The 15,940-nt window shown below is 36.6% G+C and overlaps 1 protein-coding gene across 1 annotated transcript in view; it reads left to right on the top strand.

Moving 5' to 3' along the window:
• ISX (intestine specific homeobox) overlaps positions 1 to 14,664 on the top strand; it is a 32,997-nt gene extending 18,333 nt beyond the window's left edge. Inside the window, exons 3-5 of the mRNA XM_087873825.1 lie at positions 9,520 to 9,671; positions 11,266 to 11,376; positions 13,396 to 14,664. Coding sequence (XP_087729951.1) covers positions 9,520 to 9,671; positions 11,266 to 11,376; positions 13,396 to 13,491 — 359 coding nt within the window. The 3' untranslated portion in view covers positions 13,492 to 14,664. The remainder of the gene's footprint in view (positions 1 to 9,519; positions 9,672 to 11,265; positions 11,377 to 13,395) is intronic.
• The last annotated feature ends 1,276 nt before the right edge of the window (positions 14,665 to 15,940 follow it).

Consider the following 15,940-nt stretch of genomic DNA (forward strand, 5'->3'; position numbering starts at 1 on the left):
CATACAATTACAGCATGTTCCAACTCCTAAGAGGAGCAACACTTTCAGATGTTTCAAAGATACAAGCAACAAGGACTAATATGTTGCTCTATGCACTCATGGTGTGAAGTAAGAGAGCTTCTAAAAAGTGTCTTCAATTCATAGGCTACATAAAAGAAGGACTTTGGATCTTGCTAAAAATATTGCCCCAACACCACTAAAACTCTTCTTAAAAAATACTTCAAATCACTCAGCAGGATATAATATAATTTTGATATACAGCCATATCAAAAATCTAATAATGTGTTGTAGGCCTCTGTTATTGCTAGCTAGAATTACTTTCAAATCTCATATTCAGGAGATAGATAATCACAGGTAACCTGAATGAATTAATTGAAACAGTGAAGTAATATCATAACAGTTAAACAATTCAGAAACCTCACACAGTTATCCTACAGATTATATTTACACAAAGATATTGGAAGTTTTTCCAATCAGAGCATTGGAAGAAATATCCATCTGGTTCAATTCCAAGCTGGGAGGAAGACACTGGAAATAAAATGGAGGCTGGAGGCTGATTGGAAAGAGAGTCCATTTATTGATGAAGCAGAACCACCAAGCACATGTGATTCTGGGTAACTTACAAAATGGAGTTGGGGGGGTTATACCTTCTTTGGGCTTTGCACTTGAGCTTCCTTTTCCTATGCAAGAACATGTATTCTATTGGCTGTTGTCAGATTCCTATGGGGTCATGTAGGGGGCATAGCTGGCTCTATAGGCAAAAGAGGAAATGCAAATCCTAGATGCTTGTCTGTGCTAATCTGGTCAGCCTCTGGTTTATTGTTTATCTGAGATGGATTTTGGACTGCTCTAGGATGGTGCAATGAAGGAGCTTGTGTTCTGAAAAGGTGTTGGGCAGCTCTTATTGTGGTTTAATGGCTTTCATCCTGTTTTGGATCTTGAGGCGCTAATCCTACCATTCTGCCTTTGTTCAGACTTTGCTGCAGGGAGTTTCAAAATATTCTGTCTTGAATGGATTACCAAATCTGCATTTCTAAAAGCTGCTTCCTCAGTTTCTACTTGGGGGCAGGGAGATTGGTGCTGCCTCTTAAAAAACATGTTTCTCCATGTCTCATTTAGGGAAATATTCTGCCTTTTTAATATTCCTCAAAATATTTCATTCTTCTAGGAGGGAGTAGGTGCTGACTTTCTACAAGAGGATCCACCAGAGCAAACGTTGAAGGGTTTTCCAGCACTCTCCCATATAATTCTAATAGAAACGAGGTAATTACATATAATCCACAAAAGGTTTATGGCTTTTCTACCTTGTAGCCTTCAACTTTTGCTCTGGAAATGAAGTGAAACCAATTTAAGAAATCCATTTCCAGATTTCAACCTTTTGTTCTGTTTTGACCTCATTGATGGCCTAGTGTTCCATCTAGACCATATTTAACATGATTGATTTGTTGCTACTTTACTCCTAAAAGTGAACACAAAGAAGAAAGAAAACATTACAGTTTTACAATTTTTCCTGTATTCTCGGCTAGAGTGAGTAGTAATCTTGACTGTCAATTTCTCTTCATTTAAAAAAAAAATACAACTTCACATATTCCATCAGGAAATTCCTTCTCCTCCTGCCCCCTCACAAAAAAACCCCTCCACCAACTTTTCACCATCCCATTGTTGAACTTGTAAATATAATAAATGCCCTTGGAGCGATGACCAATGGCTAGAGGGGAAGAGGCATTCCTGGACAGTGCTCGCTTGCCAGTTGGAGTGGAAGAGGTTGCTTACAATGAAATGAAGAGCAGCAGGAGAACTAGACAGCACTGCTTGAACTGCCACAAGTCAGAAGTTGCTACTTGTGCTGCATAGCAAATGAATATATGCCTTTCAAGGTAGCTTGTGTGAGAACTCTATTGTGCATTTCAACAATGTATATTGTTGTTGTATTAAACACTGGGAAAATGGAAATAATGTGGATGAGAAGTTCACTATAGTATTTCCGGTCCCCATATCTTTTGAAGGTGTAAAGGTTATCTTCATGCCCTAATTCTTCATTTTGAATCTATTCAAAATTTAACAGCGTAATAAAAATGTCTTTTAATGAAGAAACTAGAACCATTGCAAGAAGTTTAACAATCACTTTTTCTAAAAGGACCTCCTCAGGGTTTTTGGTGGGGTTTTTTTTTAGTTTTTATTCTAAACACTTCTTTGTATCTTATAAAGAAAGTAAGAATTCTAAGTAATTACATAAAGAAACTTTTTAAAGTAAAAAATGTAGTATTATTTCCCAAGAGCCATATTCGTAAAACCACCATTGCACTTAACATTTTATAACCCTATAATTTCCATTATTATACTGTGATTTTAAGTGCTGTTGATCTCTTAATATGAGATCTCAAAGTTGCTTGCAAAGATTTGGAGTTGCAAGAAATTGTCACTTTTTAGAGGTGAACACTAATGGAGACTTGCCCCTGTAAATCCAGTTTCTGACATGCAAGTAGTCCTTTTTAGTTACCCACTTGGGACTAGTCATTAGACAAAGCAGTCACTAAGTAAAACTGCAACTGTGCTTATAATCTTATTTCAGCTTTTCCTTGCTTTACAGACTTGTAGAGTTCATAAATTCAAGGAGTGGTTGAAAAATTACTTCAACAGAATAACAGAGTTGGAAAAGGTCTTGGAAGTCTTCTAGTCCAACACCCAACTCAGGCAAGAAACCCTATACTATTTCAGACAAATGGTTGTCCAATCTCTTCTTAAAAACTTCCAGTGTTGGAGCATTCACAATTTCTGGAACCAAGTTGTTCCACTGATTGTCTAACTGTCAAGAAATTTATTCTTAGTTCTAACTTGCTTCTCTCCTTGATTAATTTCCATCCATTACTTCTTTCATCATTGCTTGTTCATCACAGTCATAACTGTGAATGGTCAGTGTGTGAGGCAGTCACTACCATTGCTGCATGAGGCAGATACTAACAGTCACTGTACAGAACAGTGTATACACCTTCCTCCCTTCTTCCTTTTCTCTCCCTGGAAGTAGAAATATTATTATGATTAAGTTTAATAAAGAATACACTTTTTCACTTTCTTACCAGCATGTTCTTGATTAGCTTTGGGTAACTACAGCAGCTGCAATTTCATTTACAGCTGAAATCAAAGCCAGTCCATTCAGTCTCTGTTGGTTTACAGCTGACCTCAGGTTATTTTATTATTATAATCTGAGTGATCCAATTTTTTTTAAAAAAAAAAACTGCTCAGCAGGGCAGGTATTCAAATTCCTTGTATTGTTGTTGCTGCTGTGACCTTGTATAGAGAAAAAGTTTTGTAGAATCAAATATATGAGGAGAGGTATTTATAAGAAGACAAGATTGTTTTAGATCTTATGACAGAGCAGGGAGAACTAACTATTCTCGAGACAAATCTGTTCTCTGATATGTTTGGTGATGGAACAATCTGACCCTTACGTTATGAAGTTGGAAGAACAGAACAGAATAGTTGGGAGAGACCTTGGAGGTCTTTTAGTCCAAACCCCTGCTCAGGCAGGAAACCCTATACCATTTTAGACAAATGGTTGTCCAATCTCTTCTTAAAAATTTCCAGTGTTGGAGAATTCACAACTTCTGGCGGCAAGTTGTTCCACTGTTCTAACTGTCAGAAAAATTCTTCTTAATTCTAGGTTGCTTCTCTCCTTGATTAGTTTCCATCCATTGCTTCTTGTCCTGGTCTCAGGTGTTTTGGAGAATAGCTTGACTCCCTCTTCTTTGTGGCAGCCCCTGAGATATTGAAACACGGGAAAATTGTTGTAATGATTGTTAAAACTTTTTAAATAAAAAAAAAACTGCAGAAACTTGTCCAAGCAATAATCAAGAATCAATAGTGACTCAAAAGAACAACAACAAAACCTGTTTTAAAAATTGGCTGCAGGAGACATAGGAGGCAGATGTCTGAATGAAGCACCATTTCAGTCACCCAGGGTAGCTGAGTGTAGTATACCTCTCTCCCTCCATCTCTGAACACCAATAAAGTTCCCTCTCAAATCAGAATGCCAGACATCCATTCCTATGATCAAGGCTAAATTCCCTCAGGGTTGCATCAAGAAATTACATGACACCCAGAGTACATTGAAAACTGAAGCCTTTCGTTTTGCTACTGAAAAGTGGTGCAAGTAGGATAAAGCCTTGGCATTGAAATCTTATCACTATTCCAGTCAAAAGTGACCGGAATAGTAATAAGAGGTAATAGGTGGGAAATGTTAACAATGCATGTGCTAATAAAGAGAAATCCATTGAATTCGGCTACTAGTTCATATGGTCAAAAATATACATATGTTGCCCTCTTTCACTGTTGTTTTCCACCATCTGTTATTTTTATTTATTTATTTATTTATTTGATTTATATTCCGCCCTTCTCCGGAGACTCAGGGTGGCTTACAATGCGTTAAGCAATAGCCTTCATACTTTTGTATATTTTATACAAAGTCAGCTTATTGCCCCCACAACTGGGTCCTCAATTTACCTACCTTAGAAAGGATGGAAGGCTGAGTCAACCTTGAGCCTGGGGAGATTCAAACTTGCAGTAATTGCAGGCAGCTGAATGTTAATAACAGACTATTAGTCTGCTGCGCCACCAGGCATTGTACTGAGAACATACATTTCTGTAAAGTTTTGATCTAAAATGACATGGCTGCATCACTGCTTGAAACTGATTACTCAGAATGAGTGCAGCTGGTAAATAGAAGTCTGTGTGGTGTTTGGTTAACAGTAAACATGACTGATTGTGGGACGCAGTGGTTCAGTGGCTAAGATGCTGAGCTTGTCAATCAAAAGGTTGGCAGCTCAGGGGTTCAAATCCCTAGTGTCACATAACGGAGTGAGCTCCTGTTACTTGTCCCAGCTTCTGTCAACCTAGCAGTTCGAAAGCAGGTTAAAAAATGCAAGTAGAAAAATAGGGACCACCTTTGGTGGGAAGGTAACAGCATTCCATGTGCCTTTGGTGTTTAGTCATGCTGGCCACATGACCACAGAGACGTCTTCAGGCAGCACTGGCTCTTCGGCTTTGAAATGGAGATGAGCACCACCCCTAGAGTCAGGAATGACTAGCTCATATGTGCAAGGGGAACCTTTACCTTTACCTTTACTAAACATGACTGATGCAGGCAGCCCACTCTTTCTCAATACCTATCCCCTACAAAACTACTGGCAATTGCATAAGTTATTCTTGCAGCAGTTAATATGTGAATTGTGAGATATTTGATATCCTTAGGGTATGATTTGTTAAAGATTCCTAAAAGAAATGTTTCTGGTTCTTTTTCAATCTGTGTTTTTGTTATTTGTTCCAACCATTTTTTGATGTTAGACCAAAATTTCTTGGAAGCAAGAAAAAATACCGTGAAACAGAAGTAATAGGGAAAATTTTAGAATGCGCTGAAATGGATAGGTTAACCAAAGAATTACAAGAAAGAGAAGAATCAGACTATTATAAAACATGGTATAATTGGTATAATTGGTTAAAAATCAGAAATATACAAAAAATATAGGGGAAATATTACCGATTTAAATATATATATATAATAAAAAATGTTATTAGATTAAGGAGAGGTGAAGGAATATATCATAAGTAGAATTGTAGAATGTCACTCTGAAAAAATGCTTAAGAAGAAATTACACTCTTTTTGTGTATATGTTGTATAAATGTTTGTGTGTATATGTTACGTATGTCTTTTTTAATATTTATATTCAATAAAAACTACTTTAAAAAAAACTACTGGCAATTGGATGTTCTCTGTAAACAAATTTGAATCCTTATAGATCTTCTCAAAAAACCCCAATTAATTCTCTCTTGGATTCCTGCTATTGGTCCCATTCCCATATGTCTTTCCTTTCTACAATACAAAAGCATATCAGTTAGATGATATAGATTAAGCTCTTCTTCTAAAACAATTTCTTTCAATAATGTTACAGCTTCAGGATTAACAAGGAATATTTGCTCAGTTTTTAACCACTGCATCATTTTCTTTCTTTCTTTCTTTCTTTCCTTCTTTCTTTCTTTCTTTCTTCCTTCCTTCCTTCCTTCCTTTCTTTCTTTCTTTTTCTTTCTAAAAAATATTTATATAGCTGCTCAATTCTGCCTAATTCTGGGTATCTCTAAAAAACAATAAAACGATACAGCAAACAATAATAAAACAGTAAAATCAGTAAAAGATAACAGATAATTAAACAACATTCTGTACCCTTGCATAGCAGGCTCTATTGCCCTCCTTCTATATTATGTACCTAGACAATCCTATCCCTCAGTAAAAAGGCAGGTCTTAAGGACCCTCCCAAAGGCTAGAAGGGGGGCTATTAAATGCTGTCATAATGCTAGCAAGACTCAACATTACTAACAGTCAAGACTGGCAATCTTGGAAGTTGTCAGGGGAGAAGTATCTAACGACTTGTACTTTGATATATTAAAGGTTCAAGGCTTTGAGATGGAGCTTCCTAGTAATGGGCTGTATTTATTCATTCATTCAATCAATCAATCTGACTCTTTATTCTTTGCTAAGATCGTAATGACAGCATAGATCAAGACAGATGTACCTCTTTCTATCCAACTGATTATATATTGAATCCTATGCTGAAAAGATTGTTGTCACCAATTATCTTCAATTCTCTATTATCACAATGCATCATATCCAGCCTGTTTGTTTTGAAGTCTGTTATTTTGTAAAATCATATACACTAGATAACTGTAGATACCACTTTTTATCTTAATAATTAGATAACTGAAGATAGATCTATGAAAGATTTATGAAAGTGTACCTGACAAAATGATTAAAAGTAAAATTCATATTAGGCGTCATTAGAAAACAAATGAAATACATACTTTTCTAACAAGTTGTAGACCAGCTACATGGTCTGCCTGCTTCCCTGAACTGATCTTCCAGAAGAGTCCCTTGTTTCTTCCAGAGCTTTATGTCATTTCTTGTATTTATTGATGCCTTTGATTTCTATAGCTGCCCATTTCTATAAGTGACTTGGGCAATGTATATCATATAAATAATTAAAAGAACTAAAACAGTATATATATATATATATATATATATATATATATAGAGAGAGAGAGAGAGAGAGAGAGAGAGGGGGGGGGGTTTCGCGGGTGTTTGTATGTAGGTCTTTGGTTATTCGAGTTTTCTCCCACGTAAAATTGGAGGTGTCTTGACAACGTTTCGACGAAGTCTCATTCGTCATCTTCAGGCTGGTGTTTTTGGCTTAGCACGAAGCTAAAAACACCAGCCTGAAGATGACGAATGAGAGTTCGTCGAAATGTTGCCAAGACACCTCCAATTTTACGCGGGAGAAAACCCGAATAACCAAAGACCTACAAATATATATATATATATATATATATATATATATATATATATATATATGTTTTCTCAGGTTTTCGCGGCTGTTTGTATGTAGGTCTTTGGTTATTCGGGTCTTGGATAATGAGATAATGATAATTGGATAATGAGCCACGACCAAGGACCAGAAGCCAGACCGCAGCTGCATCATTAGCCACTTTAAACCCCTCCAATCCATACATGAAGCAGACTGACACCCACCATGAAGAGTTCGCACGGCCACAAACACGAAGCCAAACAACAACAATGCAGCTCACCAGCTCAAATCCCCCTGCAACTCAGACTAAGCTGAGCACAACCAAGCCCCCACCCAAACAGAACACACCCCCAGCCAATCAGAGCACAACCAACCCCCCCATCCAATCAGAGCACAGCCAAGCCCCTAACCAATCAGAACACACCTCCCCCCAATCAGAACACAGCCAAGTTCCCACCCAATCAGCTCACACCCCCACTAGCAGTTAAAAGGAAGAGACAGCTGCGATCTCACATTGCTCCTGGAAGCACGAAGCCGAGAACACCAGCCTGAAGATGACGAATGAGACTTCGTCGAAACGTCGCCAAGACACTTCCAATTTTACGTGGGAGAAGACCCGAATAACCAAAGACCTATCTATCTATCTATCTATCTATCTATCTATCTATCTATCTATATATATAATATATATGGAACAAGTAAAACTGCTATTATGAATGAATGCAATAATTTTGGGTTAATATTATTCATACTTTTCTCCCCATTCTAAGACTATGTGTGAAAGCTAGAGTGAGGTCACAGTAGGAACAACCCCAACTGCACTATTTGTCCCATTGCCTACTTCCCCAAAATCTTTGAATGAAGTATAGGTTTTTTCAAAACAAATTAGAGTAAATAAAGCTACTTGTGCATTGTAATTTACAATTGTGCTGGATCTCAATCTTATGGGCTTTCTTGAAGCATAGAATATATGGTTTGGAAAGAATCTTGGAAATTGTCTTCCCAATTCTCTACCTAGTGCAGAAATACATTTCTGACAGATGGCCATTAACACTTCCAATGGAGAATGCACTAAAGGAGTTGGTCCTATTGTTGGATAGCTTTTACCACCATGCTACTTGTTTTTCTTTTTATTTGTAAGCTGCCCAGACCACTTAAGGAGTCTGACCATCTTGACATTAGAACTGGAAATTGGCCTACTTCCCTGTAATTCAAACCCTACTTTCTTTAAGTTTTAAATAGTTCTGCAGATGTTCTACATGTTAGTCTTCATGTACTTGATGATAGCTATCACGCCTCACCAGTCTTCTTTAGATTAATCATTAATAATGCCTCAAATCACTTCTCCTATTTGTTTTTCTTATCCAGGTCCCTTGGTTACTCTACTCTGATCAGGTTCTAGTTTCCAATGTCCTTATTAAATATTGCGCCCAGATCTGGAAACAATATTCTGGTTGCTGTCTGACCAATCCAGAACAGAGAGGAATAACAACTTGTTTCTGATCAACGATTGATCATGCATAGAAACCAGGGGTGAAATGCTACCAGTTCAGACCAGTTCGGGCGAGCTGGTAGTAATAAAAGCTACTGGTTCAGGTGAACTGGTAGTAAAAAAATGCTACCGGTTCGGACGAACTGGTATTTCTGACAATCAGCTGTGCCGCTCGATTTATATTTGCTAGAAAGCAGTGCTTTCTAGTGAATCTAAATCGCGCGGCACAACTGTTCCCACCCTCACTATTCTATTTACCTTAGAAAAGGCTTCTTAAGCCTCCTTTTTCAGTACTGTGCAATAGCGCCTGCGGTGTGCCTGCGTGCAAAGCACGCATTTGGTGCGCACTACGCATGTGCATGCATTACCGGTAGCAAAGTGAACCTGTAGCAGACCTCGTAACATTTCACCACTGATAGAAACCTCTTTGCATTCATCATAATGCGATGGGTCAGGCCTGATGGCAGCATTGTTTAGACTTGGATTTATCTCTCAGTCTCACCTACAAAACTAAACTCTCAGGATTTGTGCAGGCATTCTGAAACAGAATGGGAGGCAGATATGGTGAATCTATCAAAAAATACTTGAAATATACCTGGTTCTTCTGAATCCTTTAGATTTCCTCTCTGTATTAAAGGATTCTTTTTCTTTTAAAATCTGTGGTGTCTTTTTGTACAGATGACAAGAAAGTGAAGCGTAGAATTAGGACCACATTCACAGCAGAGCAGCTCAAGGAATTGGAGAGAATCTTCCAAGCTACACACTATCCAGATATCAACATCCGCAACCAGCTGGCAGCTAAAATTAATCTTCCAGAAACCAGAATTCAGGTAACTTCTGGTTCCTTCTAATGTAGAACAAATGCAGCTGGATGATGAATAGTTATTGATATTGATAAATTAACAAAAGTGTAAAACTGATAAGTACCAGTCAGATTACAACAAACTTTATAACACAATATATACTTCCCTGTCACTAATCTAGAAAAGAGTTGAGTTTATGAAAGATTCTGAAGATAGTTGTATGCAGTAATGTCAACAAATTAAATATAAGCCAGTTATCATACATCAGAGAACTCTATTTTTGTTGCTATTGAAGCTTGAAAAGTAAATTCTCTGTAACAAAAATTGATTTCCCAATAAACAATTGCCACTTTTGTGTATTTGTAACTGAATTCATTTCCTTGAAGTGAGGTTTTATTTAGTTGCAAAGCAATGAACTTCATAAAATAACAATGTTTTCTACTTTTAGATGAGTTTGGAAATTTAACCACATAGAATTTCCTCAGAAAATTGTTAACATGCCAAACCAATCCCAATTTTACAGATACTGAAAGCAAAGCAAAGTAAAAAAACATATTACACAGTTATTGATTTGTAAGTTCTTAAATCAGATTTTTAAAATACATCTTTCAGTCTTTGTTAAATGGTCAGATAAAACAAAGTATCATTTCAGTAGTAGTATTTTTCTATTCTTGTATAAAATGTAGGAAAGTTGTGGGTTGTTAAACACCATTATTTAATCACATTTAACCTTTGTGTACTTTTTTTTAGCTGTACATATGCACTCATTCTAAGCTTCATCCACAAAATTCCTCAAGAATAAAATAAGTTTAGCAGGTGAATTAAATGTCAGGAAAAATGAATTTTTTAAAAAAATATATTTATTTATTTGATTTGTGTGCTGCCCAATTAATCTAGACGCAACTATGGGCAGTTTACAAACATTAAAAACCAGTAAACATTAAAACAGTAAATAATAATAATTTACTATTGAAAAATGGGGGAAAGAAGCATGAAGTATACAGAGAGGTAAGGTTTTATCTTAATCTCCAGACTGGTGCATTCCACACAGCAGTGGAATGGGGGCTTCAGGCCAACTGGTAGAGCAGGTCTTAAGGCCCTCATGGAAGATCAGGTGAATGGGTGTGTTCTCACCTGGGAAGGGTACAATGTTCTAAAGGGCAGAAGCCACAGCAGAAAAGACTCTTCACCTGGACTCTGCCAGCCAAAATTCCTTGACCAATGGGCTCTGCATCCTGCCCTTCCTGCTGACACAGGTGAGGCAGGCAAATCCTATTTCTTAGAATATTTTAATTTCAATCTCAGAATTCTGAATAAAATTAGAATTCCAAATTCCAATTAAAATTTGAAATCAGAATTCAAAACACTAAGTTTTGATTGGATGTATCAGTATGTTTAATATAAAAATATAAAAATTATATAATATACAAATTACTGAAAATATATTATAAGCCAACTGTCAGATACTGTAAAATGCCTATTTTTATATTTCTGGTACCTTAGGGCAAATCAGAAATTATTGCTTTCTATAAACATTTCTCCTAACAAATAGAAGCAGCAATAATACGAGTAGTCATTAATAAAATTTTAAAAATTTAATTCTTTTTTTTTTTTTACATAGGTTTGGTTCCAAAATCAACGAGCAAAGTGGAGGAAACATGAACGATTTAGCAATTTTGCAGGTCTTCAGCATCAGGCTGAAGCTGGTTTTATTTCAGTCCCAAAGCCAAAAGTAAGTGTGGGTTTCTCTATTCATTTGTAATTTTAAAAAAGCAGTTCTATGAAATGAAACATTCTCTAAATGTACTAATCAATAATACCAAATAAAAGATATACAAAGTGCAAAAATTCAAAAACATAAATTAGACAGAAAATACTAACCACATTTTTAAAAAATAGAAAAAGAAATTACAATAAATAGGCAATTTATTTTTTACTTATTGGTTTTATATCCTGGCCATTTTGATATCCAAAGTGACTCTGAGTGGCTTACTGTGTAATAAAAATACAAATATAAAAAGAATTATAAATATAAGAACAATTAAAGAATTAAATAAAGACTAAAAAGCAAAGGCTCAAATACAGCATGGTAGCTTTCTTTGTCACTGTACCAACCACTTCTAACCTAAAGCATGTCCATTAAGGCAGCACGTCAACCAACAATTAAGGAATATTCCATTTTAATCAACAAAGTAAAGCTTAACTATGTTGACTCAAACATTTATCATTGTTTGATAGACAGCCAGTTTAAAAGATGAGGGGACACATGTTTCTTCGAATCAGCCATTAACATCCAGGGATACTACTGTACTCTCTTTTAAAGAAAACAACTATAATCCCTTTGTGACAATCCAAGTGATATAAATACAAAGTTACTAATAAATTGTTAGATTACAATTAAAAATCCACTGGTGCCTTTAAATTTGATATTTATTCTCTTATCTAACCCTTAATTGCATTAAGAACATTAAACCAATATTCAGCCACAAGTGGAAATGCTAAAATCATAAATGTTAATATGCCTTCAAATTTATTATTATTCCAATATATGAGTAATACTGTATAGAAATATAGATAGCCACCCCTTTTGAACATCCACTTTTATGTCTAGGAAGACCTGACTAATATTTCCTATGAATTCGATCCAAATTGAGAAGTTTACAAATATTCTGACTGACTCTTCTGAGATTTGAGCCATGGTATATTATTTTGTAGCCTCTCAAAATGTGTACATATGTAACTGGCACCAAGATGTTTTAAATCTAAAGCATTATCCCCCTTTCAACTAGTTTTAGCCCCCCCCCCCAACCCCAAAGTTTATCTGACATTTTTAAATAATATCCCAGAGTCAATTTTTCATGAAAACCAGGATTCAGTTTAGGCCTTTTTTCAACCCACCCAGATGCTAATGGGCTGGCAGCTTCATCTCTGGTGCCTGCTAGATTCTATGTACTCACCTTTCGCTTTAATTTCAAAACTTAATGATAAATAAATTAATAGGAAGTTGACCTGCAAAGTAAATTGCTATTTTCTAGCACCAATCCTATTTCCAAAAATGCCCTTGTGTCCCACATAATCTAACAAGTATGCTTAGACAATAGACATGAGGATTGCTGTAATCCAGTGCTATGTTTAAAAATAAGTCCAGTTGCCTAGAAAAAAGATTACAATTCACATTTTACTGTGTGGTGATTTTGTAACAAGCCATCCTGATTATGACAGCCATTTGAGGAAGAATTAATGCAGTAATTTTAAAAGGATAATAGTATTTAAAATTCCTAAACTGTCCAATGCCCTAAAACATTTGCCTATCCTTTAAATCAGATACCTTGAACATCCTAACCTTTATTTTCTTGTGCCAATATAGCAGTAGTTAAATTTTAGGGACACATTCAAGTTCCCTCATTTCCTTCCTATTTGGGGGTGGGGGTGGGGGAGTCATTAATCTTTCCCTTTTCCAGGGTTTGCCATAGTTCGGAATAGGTGTCCATCATCACCAACTATGGTTAATGCAAACTAAACACTGGAATCTGCCAGCAGATAATGATTTTATATTAGCAGCTTTGATATCTAACTTCCCATAAAATTTTCACTTTATTTTTTTTTCTTACTTTATATCAGTTTGTATTTTTTATCTTGCTTTAAAAACTGTAATAAAATTCGATTTATTATTATTGTACATATTGATCATATTTTATATAATTTTGCCTTTCTAATTCCTCTTTCATTCATTCTTTTTATCTTATAATAGGACCTTTTCATGATGCCCAGCAACAGCCTTTTTGGTATCACCCCTCCTTCAGGATACTATTACACACTGATCCAAGAGCATTCCATGCGCGCCTAACTATCAGACCTGCTATCTTGGGCCCCATTGCCATGGACTCTTTAGCATTTTCAAAATCATCTCTAATTATTGACTGTCTTCCTCCTTATACCGTTCACCCTCTGTTCCTGAACCAGCAGTGGGGTGTGCCACTATCACTTTCACCAAATAGAGGATGAATTGAAGCAATGTCTGGTTCTTCTAAACCAGGGGTGTCAAACTGGCAGCCCATGGGCCAGATGCATCACACGCAGGCCACGCCCACCCCAGCTGCATGAAAGGGAAAAAGTTGTGATATGTCACATGATGGCAATGTGACCCAGCAAGTTTGATACCCGTGTTCTAAACAGATGCCTTCACTGAACCAGTATTATGTAGTAAGTAGTTGTGGGAATCAGAATAATTCCCATGGCTATGATATTTACAGCTTTATTAGAATCTGGTTAGAATCTCAGCTTATCTTCATTGAAATGATTGTAAAGAAGTACCAAGTGGTGCTCTTTAAAAAAAATATAAGTAGAATATTAAAACAACTGTAGACAAAAATTATCCTTAAAATATAGAGCTAAAAAGCTTCATGTTGGCTTTGAACAATGAATAGAACTAGGTGTAAATCAGTGGTCCTCAACTTTTTTCACTCCTGGTGTAAATGATAAGGCAATTTTTCATCAACATTCAACAAGTCAGTGTTAATTATACTCTGCCTGAAACAATATACATTCTCCGTTAACGAACTGTTGTATTGCATCCTCTATGGAAGAGCTAAGACCTTAAGTGATCAACAATTGCAAAGTAGGAGTGATCAGTTTTTAATTGGCCGGTAGCATATTCTATTCTTCTCTGCAGGGAAAGTTGTTGCATTTTAATTGATCAGATTGGCCTCTCTAAACTGTATTAAGCCATTCATTCTGCATCTTTTGACATTAGCTATATTTTTGAAGAGGTATACAAAAATTAAGACTAGGGTTAGAAACACCAAATATAGCTTTTAATTATTTTTTTTACCTTTGAAGAATAGGATTGGGTGTTTGCTTTATTATTTTTCAAGTCTGTAATAATGAATTATAGATTAATGTATTAGATGGCATGTGTGGGAGACAGACAGAATGAGAAACAGTGAATTATATTGGATGAAATATTGGTTTGGTCTCTTAAGGGATTTCTTTAAATGATTAAAACATTTATGAAGGAAAACACTTTAGTTTTTTTTTTTTTTTTTAATGATGAAGAAAAGAACCCAGGAGCCACAAGTTGTGGGGGTAGAAGCCATAATGAAGATAAAGTACTGGAAAAACTATTTGAATTTATCTAGAACTCAGCATGTATAAGTCAAACATGTCTGTGCACTTTTATAGAATTTAGGAAGCTGGCTTATATTAAATCATATCAATGGTCTTTTACATTCAGCACTGCACATAGAGGGAACGAAGAACATATGGGCTTTTAAATGAGTTGAAAGAATCCAGTTTTATCTCTAACAGCATAGCTGATTTGCACATCATATGCATATTATTTATTCATTCATTTGATTTGTGTGGCCACTCACCTTTTGCCTCCTCCAAATAGAATCACAATTGGCACACCAGCTGAAATTACATAAATTCTCCATTTACCATGGTCTGCATTACAAGCAGTTGTTATGAATCTAAGAGTATCCCGAGTGATAGGTCTGCTTCTTCATATGACATGCTACTCCATCTAGAACTATCATTGGAATGCACCCAACAGCTTCATGTTAATGTTAAACAGCTGGGGAGAAAGAAAAGAACTCTGTGGTGCCCAGCATTAGAATGGAATGGAATGGAATGGAATGGAATGGAATAGAATAGAATAGAATAGAATAGAATAGAATAGAATAGAATAGAATAGAATAGAATACCGTGTTTCCCCAAAAATAAGACAGGGTCTTATTTTCTTTTGACCTACCACCCAAATAAGGACTTGGCCTTATTATTGGGGGGTCTTATTATTTTGGGGGTGCAGGAGGTGGTGAGCATGGGACTGGATGTCCCGTCGCTGCCATCCCCTCCCCTCCCTGTTCTTCACACCGGCCGAGCGGCCCAACACGTCCCACCCCACCCCAATGGCAACAGCTGCTTCCCTTCCCAGCTATCTCTTTATTGAGAGGGGTAGCAGGTGGGATAGGGGAGAAGCAAGACGCATGGAGCAAGACATGGCTCCCCTTGCTATCTCTTCTCCCCCCTCTCGCTGGGCATGGCAGGGATCCTGGCCCTCGCTTAGCCACCCGCCCCCTTTAGGGATGCAATTTGGGGTGGCAGGTGGGGCAGGCAAGAAGCAGGGTGCAGGTCTTACCTTGCAAGCTCCGTCGCTTTCCTAGCCATTGTGTCCAGGGAAGCATGCTGTAAAAGAAAACCTTATCGTGAGTTCAAGAAGTTTGATTGAACTCGCAAGAAGGTTTTATTTTACAGTGTGTTTCCCTGGACACAATGGTGAGGAAGGCGACGGAGCT

This window comes from Pantherophis guttatus, chromosome 7 (assembly GCF_059756535.1).
Source record: "Pantherophis guttatus breed Tessera chromosome 7, ASM5975653v1, whole genome shotgun sequence".
NCBI lineage: Eukaryota > Metazoa > Chordata > Lepidosauria > Squamata > Colubridae > Pantherophis > Pantherophis guttatus.